Below are 18898 nucleotides of genomic sequence, written 5' to 3' on the forward strand. Positions count from 1 at the left end.
GGCTGTTTGCAGACGGGGGCCTGCAGAGGGCGCACTCGAGCCCCACGCTCCCGCAGGACAGCAGCCACGCCAGCGCTGGCAAGAAGGGCCGGCCGAGCGAGGGCCACAGGCACGACCACCGGCAGGCCCTCAAACCGTGAGGAAGGCACGCGGCCCGCTCCTATAGCCGCTCCGGGGCCGTGGGCACCGAGCGTTAAACTGAGCAAAAGGAGACGGCAACCAGCGCAGTGGAGGAGAAGCTGTGTGTGACCGAGCTCTGCACTGTCCTCAATCCCGGTGGTGGACGGTGCCGTTTCTGGCCAGCTGGCTGCAGAGCGGACCCTGGCCCCCACGGGCCGGAGCGTTGTGCTACACGCACCCCTCCCCCGCCCGTGACCCCTTTCTTCGGCTCGACCTCGCACTGCTGTCAGTAGCGGACAGGCGGCGCACACAACCTGCTTCAACCTCGCTGTGCATATTTATGGCCATTTCCTTCAACACGCTAAGCACAAGACTGTCAGCCATAATAGATGATGGCAGCAAAGGCTTCCTGTAACCCCGGCACTGTATTCATGTCTCCTCACTGGTTCCAGAAGGTGAAGATCACAGTCGTCCCAGTGCTCAATTAAAATAACCCCACACTTTTTTCAACCAAAATTCATCTGTGCTGCCTTGTGTCCTTTATGCCCTGCACTGTCTCTGACTTCTGTAATACTTAGAAGTTCTATCATTGTTTCCTTTTCAACCAGGAAATTGTAGGAAAAAGCTTATATGGTGTGTCCATTCATGTTTTAAAGCATGCTTCTGATTTAAAGACAATCAATTTCTCCTTTGTTTCCTCACAATTCCCATTATAACGTACGAGGGCTTCAGTGTGGATCAAACACTAATATTGCTACATGACCAGATTTATTTGCCTGATCAAAACACCGAGCACTAATCTGGAGTGTGTCAATTCTGAAATGTCTTAATGGCTGAATGCAGTGACAATTACCGAATGAAATATTGCACAGCCCAACACATACTGTGTATGTTTTGTATGTACGCTTTTATCATCAACGTGAGGATGGTAAAAGGAGGCCACACCGGAGCCGAGCAAACCCAGAGGAAGCCCAACCCTGCTGCAACAGCTCAGAGAGGGGGACAGCAGCCGAGTGTGAGGAACCCACGTGTCCTCGTGCACTTTAGTGCACACATCAGAACTGTACATACTAAGGTCTATGTCCAATTTATGAATGAGGTGGAACTCCAAACTGAGGGCATAAGATGATGAAAAAAGAAATTCCTGTTTCACCCTCAGAATGTGGCAAATCAATTTTCTTCTCAGGCACCCATCCAATATATTGTAAAATGTATTAGCTACCACAGCATTGTATACAGGCATCATGAAGATTGAAGGTGACTGTTAGCACTGCCATCCTATGAACTCCAATTTGCTGACAAAATAGATCAGTGCATTCATGGAAAATCAGACAACATGTCATAACTCATGAACAATTCTTTTCAACGGAAATCAACGAGACCCACGTCAACGGCACTTCAGCCTGAGAATCTCCACTGCATTCTGGGTAATATTTGTGTACATTTTACTGAATGTGTTATTTATGTATTATGGACATTTATAATTCATGTCTTCTTGCATATTTGTTTATATATTGATTTATGTAGTTGTTAAATGTACTGTTTTAAGGGGAAACAGCCACTCAAAGTAATTCAGCAACACAATATTCTACTGTACAATTCTTGTTAGCTGTTGTTGCTTTTAGTTGTAAATACGTTGTTGAAACTGCTCAGTAAGAAGGATGCTATTGTTTGCTATACACATAAAAATAAATCTTTTAAAATGACAGCGGTTTGAAATGTTGATATATGCAAAATAAAGGTAAATATTAATTTTGAAAATATATTTAAATGACAGCTTTAAATGAACACTTGCAGATGCAATGTATCAATGACATGGACTCAAACACAAATCTATTGCACAGACGTACAGTATAGCTGAAAACAAATCTCATAATAGCTCATAAATACATAGTATTAGTAAAATATACTAAATCAATTCAGTCAAATGCAGATAAACAATAATTCAGTAACCAACTTATTTCTTGCACTCCCACAGACATTACAAACTACACTCGAAACATTCGCATCACAAACTGTTGCACAATGAACCTGTTCATCAGGCCTCAGGTACAGCTGGGTACTGATATCTACACATGCGTGTGCGCTCACCCACTTTCAACACATTAGAGGCCTCGTCAGGAGGGCCTCACACGGGCGAGGTTTCGACCCTGTCTACATGAAAACATTAAAACACGTGCCGGTATCGGAGGTGAGCAGCACGGTTGTCTGGACTGGCTCTGAAACACCTCAGCCACCAGGGGCTGCTCAACTGGCCATCAGACCCTCAGCACAAGAAGTGGCAGACGCTGTCGGCTTGCCGGCCACTGAACGGCGCTGGTCAGTGATTGGTCATGGCGGGACTCTCCGCCTCCTGGCTGCCAAAGCCACTGTCCACTGTCGTCTCTAGAGGAGAGGAAAGCCGGTCAGTTCTGCTGCAGTCACACTGGCCACTCTCCTTGGGAGGAGAGAGAAGGTCTACACGGCCATCGCACTAATCGCTCCGTAGGCATCAGCCGTTTAGCCGTGGAATTTGTCATGTTCCGTACCTGAGCTCTGCTTGTCTTCACTGGGCTGGCGGGCCCTCAGAAGTCGGACCCCTTCGCTCAGACCCAGAGACTGCAGCGCGTCAACCAGCCCTTCCAGGGGACCACCGCCTAACTGCAATTGCACAGAGAAGGTGAGGAAACCGCACCCCGCACCTTCCACACACTGCACAGCGGTCATTCATACAGGCTCTTTAATTTAGACGCGGAACTACTGAACAGGATTCCAGGTTGCAGGAACTGGAACCTTTACTTATGATACTTTGCATGTAAAGGAAGCATGGGTGAATCTGAGTCTCTCACCTGGTAGTTTTCTAGAAGGTTGTGGCATGGCATCGGACTCTCTTGGTACAGGTGGGCCAGGGTGAGCATGCCCAGTTTCTCTGCCAACTCTCTCCAGGGCACCTGTCCCTGGTTGAGGATTTCGCACAATTTACTGACCGTCTCACTGTCCAGGCCTGGGGTCACTGCGCCTGGATGTGCACACAGAAGTAGAGAAATAAGTGTGTGATCACATGAAGGGTGTGTGCAACGGGTGAAGGGCGAGTGTGACGGGAGCGGGCGTGAAGGGCGCGTGTGACGGGAGCGGGCGTGAAGGGCGCGTGTGACGGGAGCGGGCGTGAAGGGCGAGTGTGTAACGGGAGCGGACATGAAGGGCGCGTGTGACGGGAGCGGACGTGAAGGGCGAGTGTGTAACGGGAGCGGACGTGAAGGGCGAGTGTGTAACGGGAGCGGGCGTGAAGGGCGAGTGTGACGGGAGCGGACGTGAAGGGCGAGTGTGACGAGAGCGGGCGTGAAGGGCGAGTGTGACGAGAGCGGGCGTGAAGGGCGAGTGTGACGAGAGCGGGCGTGAAGGGCGAGTGTGACAGGAGCGGGCGTGAAGGGCGAGTGTGTAACGGGAGCGGGCGTGAAGGGCGAGTGTGTAACGGGAGCGGGCGTGAAGGGCGTGTGTAACGGGAGCGGGCGTGAAGGTTGTAACATTCAAAGGCTGCGGGGGGACTCACTGTCATCGCTGCTCTTTTTCGTCTTCTTGGTTGAAAAATGCTTTGGGCGGTTTCTACTATCCAGAAGATCTTTAACCTGTCAAACACAGCAGGTTTAAAAAGGATTAATTTCATTTTCAATGAATCCTACACAGACTTGCATGCATGCAAACACACACACCCGCGCACACAGACACATGCATGCAAACACACCCGCGCACACAGACACATGCATGCAAACACACACCCGCACACACAGACACATGCATGCAAACACACACACAGACACATGCATGCAAACACACACACCCACGCACACAGACACATGCATGCAAACACACACACCCGCGCACACAGACACATGCATGCAAACACACACACCCGCGCACACAGACACATGCATGCAAACACACACCCGCGCACACAGACACATGCATGCAAACACACACCCGCGCACACAGACACATGCATGCAAACACACACACCCGCGCACAGACACATGCATGCAAACACACACACCCGCGCACAGACACATGCATGCAAACACACACCCGCGCACACAGACACATGCATGCAAACACACACCCGCACACAGACACATGCATGGCACAAATACATAGAGTAAACTGTGTACTACATTCACTATATGAATTTGGGGGTTAGGACCTTTTGGCAGCTGGCCAGGTCAAAGGGCGTGTGTCCAGCAGCAGGCCTCTTGCGCGGGTTCATCTGGCTTCTCTCGGGCGATATAGTCACTGTTTGTACGTGTACGGTCTCAGGATTCTGGATCAGCTCTTCCTCCTCATCTCCTCTCTCACCCAGGTCTTCCTCATCAGACGAAGATGAAGAGGAGAAGAGGGGCTCGTCGTTCTCCAGCCGTTTGTCGGCACCTGAGGTGAGAATGTGGATTAGGCCGATTTCAGCGCACCTCCCACATCAGGAGCCCCGGGACGAAGGACGGGCACCTCCTCTTACCTGCTGCTATGAGCACGGAGCAGAGAGGGGGAGAACCCAGGCTGGCTGCCAGGTGCAGCGGACTGTTCCCTCCAAACGTACAGGCGTTAACATCTGCCTTCAGCTGCACACACACACACACACACACACACACACACACACACACACACACACACACACACACACACACACACACACACACAGCTCAAACCAGTGCTCAGGGTCTCGGTCCAGCCACAGAAAACATTCCTGCTGCACCTCACTCAAGATACTCAAAACATGTTCAGCAGTGTTTGGGCCACAGTGCTTGCCTCACCTCCGTGATGAGGGTGCAGGCCACCTTGACGAGGCCCTCCCTGACGGCCAGGTGCAGGGGCGCACAGCCGCTCTTCTGCTCAGGCATGTCCACTTTACCGCCGGCTTCCACCAGCATGCGCAGGCAGCGTTCTCCCCCCGTCCTCACAGCCAGGTGTACAGGGTACATGCCTGAGAGAGAGAGAGAGAGAGAGAGAGAGAGAGAGAGAGAGAGAGAGAGAGAGAGAGAGAGAGAGAGAGAGAGAGAGAGAGAGAGAGAGAGAGAGAGAGAGAGAGAGAGAGAGAGAGAGAGAGAGAGAGAGAGAGAGAGAAAGAGAGAGAGAGAGAGAGAGAGAAAGAGAGAGAAAGAGAGAGAGATGGGTTTTAGCATTTATTTAATCGTCATGTGGTGACGGGCATCGGTGGTGGGCCATGCTCACCTGAGAAGTCGGCGGTGTTGACCAGGTGGGCGTGGCGCTCCCTCAGCAGGTCAAGCAGCACTCTCAGCGTGGTCTCGTCGCCGGCGTGGGCGGCCAGGTGCACGGCTGTGCGTCCGTCTGTGTCCAGCAGCGCGGGGTCTGCCCCCACCCTCAGCAGGACCTCCACCATCTTGGGCTGTCGGGTTATCACAGCTAAATGCAGCGGGGTCTGGCCGGGGGGGACAGGAGAGCCGCCGTTAAACCGCCGCGTCGTGACTCCCTTACGGGTCACTAGTGCGAAACGTGCGTGATCATGCCGATTGGACGGCAGGGCCTACCTGGCCAAGGTGGTTGAGCTTGTTGATGTATTTGTGCTGAGGGGTTCTGATGATGGTCTGGATGAGCTGCTGTGCTGCTGTGGGCTGCTGATGGATGATGGCCAGATGTAAAGGCCTGCAGAACACCGCCAGCAACACAGTGTGATCAGAATCAAGTCCTGCAGCACCGCCAAGAAACTGACCGATCCTGTCGCTAACCTAACCTAGCGTTGGCTCTCTGTAAAGTCACGAGAGCCGTGAGGAAAGCGGAAGCGTAGTAAGGGACTCACGTGTCTCCGTTCTCGTCCTGGACCCCGCACAGGTGTCTCTGCATGGCCATCAGGAGGTGCACGTCCCCAGTGCAGCAGTACTCCAGCAGTGCTCTGGCACTGCGCTTGGCCGAAGTAGTGGCCCGGTTCTGCAGGGCGGTGGCTGGACACACACACACACACACACACACACATCAGCCCATGCAGGCAGGTCTGGGATATATTCTGGATTAGGCTGTGTGTCCGCGAGACAGCCGCATCAGCTCCTCCAACCTCCCGCATACCGATCTGAACGAGCTGCTGATGCACAGGTGATGGTGCGGGTGACGGTGCGGGCGAGGTGGTCCGTTCCCGCCCGAGTTCTGGCTGCGAAGTGGACCCTGGCATCTGCGTCCCTCCTCCGAAGCCACTGCAGCTCCCGCTGTAGAAGCCTGCTCCATCCATCTGGTGGTTAAATGGGAAACCTGGTGGGGGTTTGGGGGGGTGGTGTCAGTGAGAGTTCGGCTCCACGTCGTCGAGCAAAGCTATATTCAGCATTACCAGATTTAACAAACACAGTTTCAGCTCATATCTGTGTGTCCTGATTTTTTTTATTGTGTTAAATTAAGCATTGAAACTCTAGCTCCATTATCCCATCACTAATGAGGTTCTCACCCTCACCTCCTCCTATTCCTCCTGCTCCTCCGAATCCCCCCGTGCCTCTGCCCAGGTTGCCTGAACCGTCCTGCGGCCCCCGCCAGTGATCGTAGGGGTTCGGAAGTGACTTCAACCTCTTCCTCTGGATCTCCTCTTTATCTGACACAAAAATGGAACGCGACACGATAAACCGAACAATCCCGCACACTCTTAGCGAGCCGCTCTGCGGTCACACACTCCCCGCTGACACTTTCAAATGTTGATCAAACGGAAAAGCAGCAGTGTAAGTGCAGGACGGGATGGGGGGGGAGCCCCTGCAGTCCCGCGACTAACCGTGCAAGTGCGGGATGTAGGTGAACTGTTTGGGTTCGCTGCAGTCACCGCCCTTTTTCCTCTTCAGCTGCAGGAACACGGTGACGGGACGCTCGATCTCCGTTTTGTGGTACGGAGGCGTTTTAAACACAATGGCATACTGAAAAAGGGGCGGAGTTGAGTGCTGTCAGTGAGGACTCACACAATCCTCTGTACTTTCCAACATGACATTCAAAATTACCTAAAAGTACAGCCTAGTACAGCAGGGTTGGGTTTTTATATAATACATTCCTAGAGCAGCTAGAGTTCAGCAGTATCCCCCCAAAAAAACGTTACCTGCTTGTGAACATCAGTGGGAGAGAAATCGCCAAACGCTTCCCAGCCACCTTCATCATCCTCCTCATAGAAACGAATATCAATATCATCTGAAAGAGAAAGTCAGTGGAGCTTAGTACCACCTAGTCTCATTTACAATGTCTCACTCAGAAAGAAATCATCCAGTGGTCAAGAGGAATCAAAGGTTCACCTTTCTGAACTTTATCACACAGCAGGAAGATCTCATCTCCTCCCATCACAGTGCCACAGGTCTTGTCCATGCGGGAGATCTTTAGATTAGACGCGTTGGGAGATTCTGGAGAATCACGAGAAGTTCAGGTTTACTATGCAGCTCATAATGTTGCAGATTTTGTAAGTTCTAAGCCTAGGCTGAAGAGAAACAGAAGACACGTACTGCTGTCGTAGATAGGGTTGGACACCACGGGTTTCAGGGCCCTGCTGAAGCCCCCGTTGCTGTCTTGAAGGTAGGCTGTGAACTTTAACCTCACGATGTTCAGGTCCATGCTCTTGCCCAGCTCCTTGGCTTCTCGCTGGATGGTCTGCTCCTCCGATTCTGCACCATCCACCAAACATTCAGTGACATCATAGACACACCCAACACCCAACTATACACTTTACCAAAACCATACACACATAAAAGCATGCATACATTTACATACATTACGGACGTTTGGTGTCAGTTAAAGCAAGTGTTCACACAAAATAGTGGCTAAGACAAAGTGAGCATGTAAGTCAAAGAGAGAGAGAGCGAGGAAGAGGGGAAGCAGACAGTGAGTCCTCAGCTAAGGGGGGGGGGGGGGGGGGGGGGGGTCCTCTGGTGTCGGGGGAGTCCCAGAGGAAGCAGACGCACCACTGAAATGATATCCAGCCTCTTTCATCCTCCTCTTCTCTTCCAACAGTCTCTTCGTCAATACATCAACTACACCTCTCTTGGTGACATGAAGGATGCCCAAATTACTGAATCTGCAGGGAGACAGGAACAGAGTGAGAGTTACTCAAATGACACTAAGCAAGCATTACACTAGTGGGCCCCACACGTGATGCCCAGCGCTGATTAAAATTCCAATTGCAATCGATTCTGAAACACTACGGTCGAGCAAGAATGAAGCGGCTGCTTGTAAGGGCGTAAATTCCAGGGCCTTTCTCAGGTTTGATAGGTGTGATCGGCTTTTAGTAAGGGGCTCTCCACAGAAACGCTGACTCACTGTGCCGTGAGGTCGTTGGGTCCGATGTCGATGCTGCACGTCCCGTTCTCGTTGCACTGCTTCCCCACCAGACTGTGTGCGTGGACGCGTGCGGGGTCTGTGTGCGTGACCAGCTGCACCTCCACGCGGGCCTGCCCAACGTAGTTACACACCTGTGGAGGGAGACGCGTCTCAGCACGGGCAGCCCAAGCACAGCCAGACCTCCTAGACACACAGCTCCGTGTTCACATGCACACGACCCGAAGAACTGCTCAGTGGAAGTCAGGAAGTCGAGAGTGGTCGCTAAAAGAGTGCGCCAACGTGTACAGGGCAGTTCATATGCTGCATGTATGTGCTGCATGCTACGTGTGGCTTGGGACACGGACAAAGTTAGTGTTTCTTGTTTTTTCACTAGAAAATGGCCTGCAAGCTAAAAACCGTGCATTTAATATCAGTCAGCAATATTACTCGAAAGAAAAGCCCTTTGTCACAGCCCACGTGCACGAGTGTGTAGCGTTCATACAAAACATGACGTGGATCACCTTAACGGTGGGGTACGTCCTCCTGTTCCTCTCACTGGAAGCTCCTGGCAGACCCCCGTGAGAAGGTCCCTCACATTCGTAGCGAAAACGAAAGCCCCTCTACCAACACAAGCATACATGGTTAATATTTCATGTATGGCCTCGCAATATGATTGAATGAAACACACAGCACTGGAATTTCCCCCACATAATATGCCAATGTCCACCATTTCCTTTCATCACAAGGCACATGGTTTACTGCAAGCCTGTGTCATACTACTGTCAAAAAGAAGAAATTACTTCTTCATACTCCAGCAATGGTAAGAACACCAACTTAAATATTCAACTTCTTTTGACTTTACTACAAGCCTGAAGTATATTAATGTACAAGACACAGGAAGAAGTACAGACATGGCACTTGTGTAATTATACAAGCAGGTATGGAATGCAGGTATGAAGTTTAAGGGTTAAGAGGTTAAATACATGCAAAGACTAATTTAAATATTTAAGAAATGATCAAATTTCATTGTTATTCATTCATAACATTGTTGTTGTTATCATGGTTAATGTTGTTATTGTTAGTAGAGTAATTCATATTGATATAACTACCTACATAGTAATGTGAAATGGACATATGTAATATGGAATAAATCTGGGATACTATGTATCTATAATATTTGTATGTGTGATAGTGTTGTGGGTTGTGGATGGCAGCAAAAAGATGGATTCTGATTTGGGATGGACGGGGGGTGGGAATTAATAAGCATGGCTTCATCCCACTCCTTTCCAAGTTGTTGTATGTATGTTGATGTATGCGTAATGTATGCATATGTGTAACTGTAAAAATATGAATATTTATATATAATTGTATATTGGATTGTAATTGTTGGCTTGGCTTGGAATGAATTAAATCAAATCAAATCAAATCAAATTTAATAAGCGATAAAAAGGGCAATGATAAAAAGCAGGGTAAAATCTTAATTCAAAGAAAATTTGAGGGATCCGCAAATACTTACTTGCTTGGGTTCTTCAATTATTTGTAAGTAAGGTCCATGAACTGAAATAAACAATGTTTGTGTTATTGCAAACTGTCCAAAATACTGACTATACAAATCATATTTAGGCCCCAACTCAAAATATTATTGCAATGACAATAATTTATTTTTAGATTAACTTGCCTGTTTCTGGAACAAATGGTTCACTCTTAATCTCGAAAGATGGCATTATGTTTTGATAAGAGACGTCCATAAACATCTGTGAAGATCAAATTCTTTCATTAGATATAGTCTTGTGAAACCAAGTCACAACTTTAATAGTACTAGCATAAAGTCCTCTCAGCTTGTTTAAACTACTGTAAGACATTTGAATCAAGCTTTTCACCATCACTGATAAACAAAACCAGCCTAATAACCACACGCTAACAGATACATGAAACACACTCAACATATATGTAGATCTGGAACATCTGGAGAGGCACAGTCTAAATTCAGTTTACAATCTGAGTAACAGATGCAGTATAAATACTCAAACTAAAAGAGAACTTCTAAATGAAAAACCTTACCTCGTTCTCAAACATTTTCATGTTGTACTGGGTTTCGTCCATGCTGTGGTGGACAGAAGCAGGTTTGACAGTTAAACGGATGCTAGGCGCAAAGTGTGAAACCCCCGAGAGATAAAGCGTCTGATACGGTCTGATCGGCGTGAATCAGACAGCACTCGCAGCCTTAAGCCTTAAAGACTATAGTGACAGCTTGTTCCCCAGCTTGCTACTCAAAACACAACACAAAATTAAAGCGTCACCCAGTGTACCAGACATACAAAATGGAGAGGAGGTTTCAGCTTTACAAAGCCGTGAAAGAGGTTAGTTTCACTTTTCAAATGGCAGGATATGCAGCGGTGTTTTTTTCTCTCTCTCTCTCTCTCCTTCTGGCTCAGTTGTGTGCGTTACTTCCAGGAAGTAGGGCAGTGAACAAGCCCAGAGGAAAGCCCCAAGAATACCATGCTCTCTGCTGCCTCTGCTGTATGCAGCGGACACGTGCACCAACACAGCAACTGCACTGAACCTCATGACTCAGGAAGCCAGATTTCATGTGGCCAGCTTTCAGATTCCCATCGATCTCCAGCCTTGGGCCTTCAGTTCCCTGAACTCACCTGAAGGGACTTTCATGCTCAAATTCAAGAGAATCCTGAGTATGACGTAGGCCACACTTCAAGAGGACGGTATGAAGAAGAAAAAACTCCATCTAGGTGGAAATCTATTCAAATGAACGACTTTCTGAATGAAAGCAAATCTCTGTTGCTGAATTAGTCAACCGTCGACCTATATATGTCAATATGGAAGTTAAGAGTTTCTTAAGAATACCTAAGAAATGCTTAGGGGGCTGCCCCCCAAATTCTGGAGGCTTACTCACGCACCCCCAAATCCCCAAATCACTTGTTGCTATAACATCATACTACAAGGCTCAATGGCTTTTTATAAAATGGACTTTCATATGATGAATTTGGGGACGGGTGGGTGGGGGTTACTACTTTCAGGGTTTACCCAACAGCAATGCCACTCAATCTGTCTCTGAGTGCTGCAGGACATGAGGACACGGAGTCATTGCTACACTGAGCTGTGTTGACTTTCTGGAACACCACCACAGGAAAGTGGCGTTGCACAATGGTCCTGCTCCTCCGTCTCCAAGGAGACAGACGGGAAATATTTTCAGAGACAGACAATACTGCTCATCTCGATCCCAGAGACTACAGGTGTTATTATGAACACTCCTTTATCGTTAAGAGTAAATATTACAAATCACATAACTACTTTTTGAGTGCAATTATTATTATGATGATTATTATTATTGTGCATACATCAGGTAAGTGAAACTAAATGTAAACTAACAGTTCAATAGCCTATAATATATAATATATAATATCAATAGCCTATTCATCAATATCATATTTATCAGATTTAAATTATAGGTGTCTTTCACCTTTATCACAACCACATCCTTTCCAGCAACCTGTACCCGATCCACAGGAAGGTATGAAGAATATATATCTAAATATAAGACGGATTTATAAAAGATTCAAGTCCACTAACACCAGACTAAAAAGGTGCACAATTATTAAACAGAGATAGGACATGGTCACGAATTAAATGATATCATTTACAGCTACAGCTTTGGATAATGGACTTGATCCTTAATAAATGGAGCTAAATTGAGAGAAACAATGGGCATCCAGCTAAGATTTCGGGAACATCCTAGTTTCGCAACACTGCAGCCAGGTAACCATGTAAGATACAATTTGGTGCAGTTAGGAGGGCCGTAGGTTGTGTAGGTGTTTTGTTTAAAGATGCGGTGTGACTTTAACCTAATGTTACACAACGTAGCCTTCTAGTCTTGGAAATAATGTACAACTGAAAACAGACGTAACGAAGAGGTCGCTTACCTCAAACCTCCAGCCATGCTGTAAGCCGCAGGGTCATCCGAAATGAGACTATGTACTCGGTGTTTTCTGAAATTAATGGACGTGTGTTTAAAACAACACTAGACGCTTCCTGTGGATGTGATTTCCCCTCTTCCCCACAGTCACACACGGTGCGTTAACTCCAACAACACAGCAGACTTTTTTTGTGGGAATTTCCGATCTTTGCTCGAACCCACAACAAACAGAAGCTTAACACGAATAAGTTAAAACTATGCAGGAAAATGTCAATACAGTTGTATTCAATGTGATGGGTGCATTTAATGCGGTTATTGACATGCACAAAATACAATGTTACACCGAGGTTCATGATTTAAGGCTATACGATTCCCTAATAGTCTATTTAAACGAGAGCTTCAAAAACGTTAGACCTACAGTACGACCCATTTCACATAAAACTGCACCCATACGAACTAACCGAACTTCCCAAAGTGCGGTGCTGCTTGCAGAAGAGTCAGACTGCTGCGAAAATTACAAACACGCGAAAAATGAGATAAATTATGTATAAGAGTCATTTCCCATACCTTCGTCCCAATTCCTCTCGAAAAGAATAGCCGAGTCGCACAGCGCCGGCGACTGTGGAAAATAGAAGGTATTTAAACCTTAAATGTTAGGATATAGTCTATGAAAGATGCCAGTTGTACATTCTCCCGTATTCAAATACACGGTGCCCTGCGCGTCCAAGTTCAACTGCGTGTGGCGGCCATCGAGCCTGGAAAGCCCCGGACCGTGGGGGGAATTCCACAGTCACGTGGCGCCTCGGCGTCATCTGATTGGTGTTCCGAAAGAAAGTTGTTTGCATATTGCATGTTGTTTCCAAACTTCCGCCCATGTGTCACGTAGAGCTATAGCGCTGAAAAAGAACATTGCGAAATCGACACGACGGGGTACAGGCCGTTCCACAAATCAGAAGGTTGCGATTTCAGTTTTATTTCTGCATCAATGAATGATATTAAATGTTCGTTTTAGCGCAGAGCTCATTTAATGGTCAAAATCTGCATGAAGTATTAGATGGGTTGCAGAAATGTTCTGGAAATACATTTGCATATACTTCTGTACCTAGTGCTTTGACTGGGAGTCCTTATGCTTCCTGTGAATCAAAGTCTAACAGAAAAAAATTCTGCATGATGGGAACGCTGTTTTCATCGCAGTTGAAAGAGCTGCGGACAGTCAGGTGAAACTTGGTCCTGGGTGTGGACAGTATGGAGTGGATCCTCTTGGCTACCACCTGGACAAACCTCTCCTCTGACTCAGGGCCTGTGTGGCAACAGTGGACAGGAGGTTTACCCAGCATTCAGTACAGAGTGTGCAGACGCAGGACAGGAGGCCAGAATGAGGAAGCTGTGCTCCTCTGACACATCACCTGTGCTCTTGTTCAGCTTGTCTGGTGGGGTGTTCAGCAGGATCTTCTGCACAAGCCCGGGTGCCACGTTCATGCTGACCCGACTGTCTCCCTCCCTCACAGTCAGAAGAACCGGCCTGCAGGACAAACATGCAGGTTGCTCACACAATGTGTGCACTGAAGGACAAGCAGGAAGTAGTGAAGCATTCGCAAGTGTTTGTGTAGTCTTACTGGAAACTAATTCTTCACTGTAATAAGAATTGTAATAATCTCACAGCTTCATCAGTGGATATATTAGCAACCACCAAACACACATCATTACGTCCCTCTTATCATTACACATATCAAGAACGTAATATGTGTAATGATCCTATTATCATTATGCATATCATTACGTTCCTCTTCCTCTTGTGCCCAGTGTGGCCTGTCCTGGGTGATCTCACGGTCACCATCGTTTGTGCTTTGCATAGCTCCATTTTAAATCCTGATTCCTCTTTTCAATCCGATGTGTTGTTCATTCACATTTTGTAGTCTTGTGAACATTACGTCTCATTCCAGTGTGTACTAAGTAAATGGTAATGGTAATGGTGATGAGTAATGATAATAAATTGTGCATACCTACAAAGTTAGTAATTTCACGTCATTAGAATGCATTATAATATCTTTGTACTTATATTTAAGTACTATTTAAATATTTAAGCAATATATTTAAGAAATATTCAATATTGATTTTTCTTTTTTTTCCCTCTCAAACAAAACAAGTAAAACAGAATGACTAGAGGATGAGTTATATGCACGTGTGTGGATAGATATAGAGAAAAAGAAAAGAGAGAGAGAGACTGACACAAAGGGAGAATGTCTGAATGAGTGGGAGAAGAGTACCTGTAGTAGCGGCGTACTCCTGTGTGAGGGAGGCAGGGGTAGCAGGGCCTGTACACTCCATTCTCATCCGTGTCCAGCTCAGCACCGCACATGCCACAGCCTGTGAAAGTGATGTCACCCGACACGATGTCCAGGATCCTGTCCAGAGGCGTCTCCCCGTCCATGGGCCGCTCTGAATCCTGGGATGCGGTGCTCTGGAACTGGAATGCTGTGATTTGAACCCTCAGCTCCACATCACCTAATGAAAGCAGACAGCAAAGTGATTGGTTAAATTTAGGTCAAGAATCATTAATACAAACACGACATATATATATATATATATATATATATATATATATATATATATATATATATATATATATATATATATATATATATATTGTTAATAGGTGATAATAATAAATGATTATTATTAATGTTATTATTAATAGATACCTTTTTTTCCTTCTATGGTTAAGGTCACTTAACCTTATATTCAAATTCAAATGTATTTGTTCAGCACTCTATAGACCTGTCACAGACCAGTTTTACAGAAATCATAATCCAGGTCCGAGTCCCTAATGAACCAGTCATACGCAACAGTAGCACAGAACAGCTCCCGAAGATCTAAGAGAAGAGGAGAGCAACCAGGGTGGCAAACACCTCCTGCACCTTCACGCCCCTCTCTCTCTCTCACCTGTGTACTTCTGGGACAGGAGCGTGCGCAGGTCAATCTCAAAGCTGCAGGCACCTGGGGGGTCACCCTTTGGCAGAGGGCAGAACTCCTGGAGCCGCGGATCGTTGGGGCTGAGGGCCCGGCAGGAGCTCCATGGCGTGGAGTGGAGCTCCAGCAGGCCGGAGGTAACGTCCTGCTTCACCAGCAGCAGCCGGAACTCCCAAACTGCATCTGCAAATGGACAGAAGAAGGAAAAAAATGCATCTACATTTATGTGGATAAACATACTCCGTAAGGCAGTCTCAGTCTCTACAGTGAAAACCTGTAGGATCCAGGAGGATTCTCCTCACCCTTGTTCCTGTGTATGAGCTGAAGCCAGGTCATGGCAGCCCCCCAGAGCAGCAGCGCCCCCTGGCTGCCGTCCCCCTGCTCAACGGTCAGCACTGCTTTCGGCACGCGGCCCGTGCGGGAAGTGCCTTCCGCCTCATCACGCCACACTGGAGCAGCAAACACACGGTCGTGAACAATTAGAATATACTCTCATCAGGGTTTCACAGATTCCACAGAATTTGAGATTCCCCTCTCTTCCCACCTAAAAACTGTCAGATCCCGACATTCGTGCAGAACTCCTGAGAGCTGGGATGTATGCTGAGGGCTGTTTCTGTGTGTGCAGCTGCTCATGCGTGCAGCGAGAGAACCACCTGCAATCGTGCTGGCGTGTCTTACTCTCAGCAGCGCGTGAGCGAGAGTATCCGTCTGCAGAGACCCGAGACGAACGAACGGGACTGAGCGAGGGTCCTGGGCAGTGCGAGGAGGCAGACCCACCAGCAGAGGGCGCTTCATATGCAGATAAGTGCAAAGTGCTCGAAGCAAGTGAACGTTTACATTCTGTGGAGCTGGAGAGCAGAGACAAGCATTTAAATGGAAATAAAACACTTCTGACAGTCACATATCTTCAGAGTAAAAATGTTATTTAATGCTTTTAACATTAACTTTTATTTAGTCTTTGTTACCTTGGGGTGTGTGGCTCTGAGCAACCTGGCCCAGGTTCAACAGTTTGCTCTGGTAAGAAGACTGCAGGACCGTCTCCCCTCGCCATTTATCCACATGCACCATCAAGCCTGGGAAAGCGTTTACATTTACAGTAGCTGGTAGGTGCCGTCATCCAGAGTGACTTACGTATGTATCGGTATGATAACATTGGTGTTACTAGCACAGTGCTACCAGGTGAGCTACAATTATAAAGAAGTATGCAACAATAAATGGGAAAGACCAGAATTACACATGATTACAGTTTGAGACAGGAATTTCCAACCTTCTCCTTCACTGAATTAAAGATCACAGTGAGAACACTGGCACTCAGCACTATTATTTCAATAAATGTATAGAGAAAGAGATATATGTTTGTACATTTGCCCAAATGATTATTGAGCCCAGCACACTGATTTATTGTCTTATGCGAAATTAATGCAATTACAGAAATGTTTGTCTCTTCCATTAATCAACAGCACATCATCAATTTCCCACACGCTGTCTGATTCTCCACATGGCACCGCCCAGCCTGGGAGGATGGGGCTGACACAAGCTTCCCTCAGTACACGTGAACGTGCATCTTTTCAAAGTGCTCATGCAGCATTATCAGAGGAGACTGCTGATTGCCCATGGTTGTGCATACAAGTTGGCAGATGCCCGTGATCAATAAAGCAATAATTAGGCTAGTGTGGCTAATCCTGTTCACCTGGCCTCCACAGATGGCCGATGCAGCCATGGGCTTCGTACTTGGGGCCAACACTCAACCCTCTAAGCCAGCTCAACCACTCAGAAGCCCATCTTTTGGAAGTTGTTTAAACATGATTATAGAATCTCTGATTATATCTTTACTATTACACATGTGAGAGAACCTCACCTGTGATGAGCAGTATGTCTCCTGGATACACTGTTAGTGCCCAGAATGCCATTTCCCTCCACAGGACCACCTTCATTTCCATTCCTGATTGGTCAGTAACAATCACTGTTGCCAGGGGAATGGTGGATCCAGCTGACGTTCCAGACTTCACTTTGATCTCCTTCAGATGACACGGATGCACCACGGCAACCAAAGTGGAGTAACTCACCCCATGACTCTTACACCTAGAGAGTAGAGTGGTGGGCTTAGAAAGTGGAAGTGTGCTTTTCTGCCCTATCCCCCGTTGGTTGTTAGCTGTGGCTGGAGACAGCTTTGCCCGTTTCGAGCTTCCAGGAATAGGTGAGGTTTCTACTGATGTGTCTGGGGAACCATCGCTTGGCTCACACTCCTCTTGCCCTTCAGGCACCTCAGTATGGCCTGGAGGGCTGGCTTGAGAGCACAGAATTCCATTAGGTGTGGACTCCAAAACCACGCCTCCTTCCTGCTGCCTTTGGCTCAGAGTCCCATAGAGAAACTCAGCTGAGCCTTGAAGGGTTCCCCCCAAACCTCTGTTCCCTGGACTGACCTCTGGGCTATAGAGCTCTGGGGAGCCCAAGGAGACTGAGGGAGTTTGCTTTGGTGGTGTCTGAGAAGATCCAGTAGTTCTGAGTGAACCAGGTTCAGACTGCACAGCCACTCTGCCTCTCAGAAGTAAACCCTGGCTCCTGGTCCAGATGCTTAGATATTCAGTCTCCACAGACATGGCAGAACTTTGCTTAAGACGACTGTTCACAACCTCAGGTTGCAGACCAGGTGGTGGAGAATTAAAGCAGCTTTCTAAGTACTCACTAACTGCCCCAGGACACAAGTCACACTGTCCTGGATAAGTTAGCTTTGCCACAGAGGACTCGGGAATTGAAGGTGTGCGCTCATCTTCAGATATGGTCCTACGACCCACGTGAGAGTCTGAAAGGTTTTGCTTGTTATGAACAGTGACTGGGGTCAGCCGACCTATGACCTCTGCAGCACCACCTGTGCCTATGGTGTCCTGAGCATTCAGTGGATGTTCACCATCAGATTCAGAATGCTTTTGGGCATGTGCAACGTCATTCTTGTGCCTCAACTTTTCTTGACTCCAACCAAGCGCTACAGTCCTCCACTGAGAGGGTCTTTCCTCTAAGACCTCTTCAGACAGTGATGCAGGGTGAGGTGCACCCCAAAACACATGGACTCCTGGTTTATTTGTCATCCTAGTGCTTTCTTTTATGTGGTTTATATTTGCCAAGCACTAATTTCGATAGTCCTTAAATGTTCATATCTTCATGGTTTTCGTTCTTCCCTCTGTTAAAATAAAATCAAAATGAAATGAAAGCACTAGCAACAGGATGAATAGTCCATTTGACGGCTTTCTTATATTTCCAAGTGAAATGATCTTTTAGTGTAAAGTTAGTTTGTTTATGCTGTGTCCAAAAAACTGCATAGCAGAATCAGCTACAGTATAGAACCCAATAACTGGTAATTATCACTACATTATCACGGGTGTGATGCTTTAATATGTCTTAAATAAAATAATAATCTTGCCATCCCGGCAGTGGCAACTTTAACTAACGTATAACCTATAACCAACCAGAGTTGCATTCTTTGTGAAAGGTCCAGCAATGTACCAAGTAAAAGCACACAGGAGACTGTATAGTAACCTAGAGAACTGGACCACTGGAAACTGGATAACAGGACAAATACAGACATTCTGGCCTTTTACAAAGCCTTTGACAGAAAGTTCAGTTATTACA

General features: G+C 47.2%; 3 protein-coding genes and 1 long non-coding RNA gene across 11 annotated transcripts in view; 2 read left to right on the forward strand and 2 right to left on the reverse strand.

The window, feature by feature from the left end:
• The window catches only part of psda (pleckstrin and Sec7 domain containing a), a 32502-nt gene extending 30676 nt beyond the window's left edge, over nt 1-1826 (forward strand). For all 6 annotated transcript variants that reach the window (XM_076974035.1, XM_076974037.1, XM_076974036.1 and 3 more), the window contains one exon: nt 1-1826. This exon is cut by the window's left edge and continues 82 nt beyond it. In XM_076974035.1, the coding sequence (XP_076830150.1) occupies nt 1-140 (140 nt within the window). In that variant the 3' untranslated portion in view covers nt 141-1826.
• Nucleotides 637-13034, reverse strand: nfkb2 (nuclear factor of kappa light polypeptide gene enhancer in B-cells 2 (p49/p100)). 2 transcript variants are annotated; one of them, XM_076974041.1, is made up of 24 exons: nt 12869-13034; nt 12309-12374; nt 10432-10474; nt 10049-10124; nt 9887-9927; nt 8892-8990; nt 8371-8522; nt 8016-8128; nt 7560-7718; nt 7356-7460; nt 7166-7254; nt 6851-6989; nt 6536-6676; nt 6166-6345; nt 5903-6044; nt 5634-5748; nt 5317-5524; nt 4899-5068; nt 4604-4706; nt 4295-4518; nt 3650-3725; nt 2949-3118; nt 2649-2760; nt 637-2505 (listed from the first exon to the last, which is right to left on the reverse strand). In XM_076974041.1, exons 2-24 carry the CDS (start codon nt 12323-12325, stop codon nt 2441-2443), a joined length of 2739 nt encoding a protein of 912 aa, XP_076830156.1. In that variant the 5' UTR covers nt 12326-12374; nt 12869-13034; the 3' UTR covers nt 637-2440. The 2 variants fall into 2 exon arrangements, with proteins under 2 accessions (XP_076830156.1, XP_076830157.1); XM_076974042.1 differs by having other exon boundaries at nt 6542-6676; nt 12869-13032.
• Nucleotides 12869-18357, reverse strand: shld2 (shieldin complex subunit 2). Of its 2 annotated transcripts, XM_076974044.1 has the most exons (9): nt 17130-18357; nt 16237-16344; nt 15925-16119; nt 15574-15720; nt 15245-15454; nt 14569-14806; nt 13708-13823; nt 13404-13601; nt 12869-13197 (listed from the first exon to the last, which is right to left on the reverse strand). In XM_076974044.1, exons 1-8 carry the CDS (start codon nt 18355-18357, stop codon nt 13426-13428), a joined length of 2418 nt encoding a protein of 805 aa, XP_076830159.1. In that variant the 3' UTR covers nt 12869-13197; nt 13404-13425. The 2 variants fall into 2 exon arrangements, with proteins under 2 accessions (XP_076830159.1, XP_076830158.1); XM_076974043.1 differs by having other exon boundaries at nt 12869-13601.
• Nucleotides 13199-17135, forward strand: LOC143476075 (uncharacterized). Its single transcript, XR_013121219.1, has 3 exons — nt 13199-13257; nt 15897-16374; nt 16732-17135. It is a non-coding gene; the product is annotated as an uncharacterized LOC143476075 (long non-coding RNA).
• Nucleotides 18358-18898: the final 541 nt, after the last annotated feature.

The sequence above is a fragment of the Brachyhypopomus gauderio genome, chromosome 15 (genome assembly GCF_052324685.1).
Source record: "Brachyhypopomus gauderio isolate BG-103 chromosome 15, BGAUD_0.2, whole genome shotgun sequence".
NCBI classification, from domain to species: domain Eukaryota; kingdom Metazoa; phylum Chordata; class Actinopteri; order Gymnotiformes; family Hypopomidae; genus Brachyhypopomus; species Brachyhypopomus gauderio.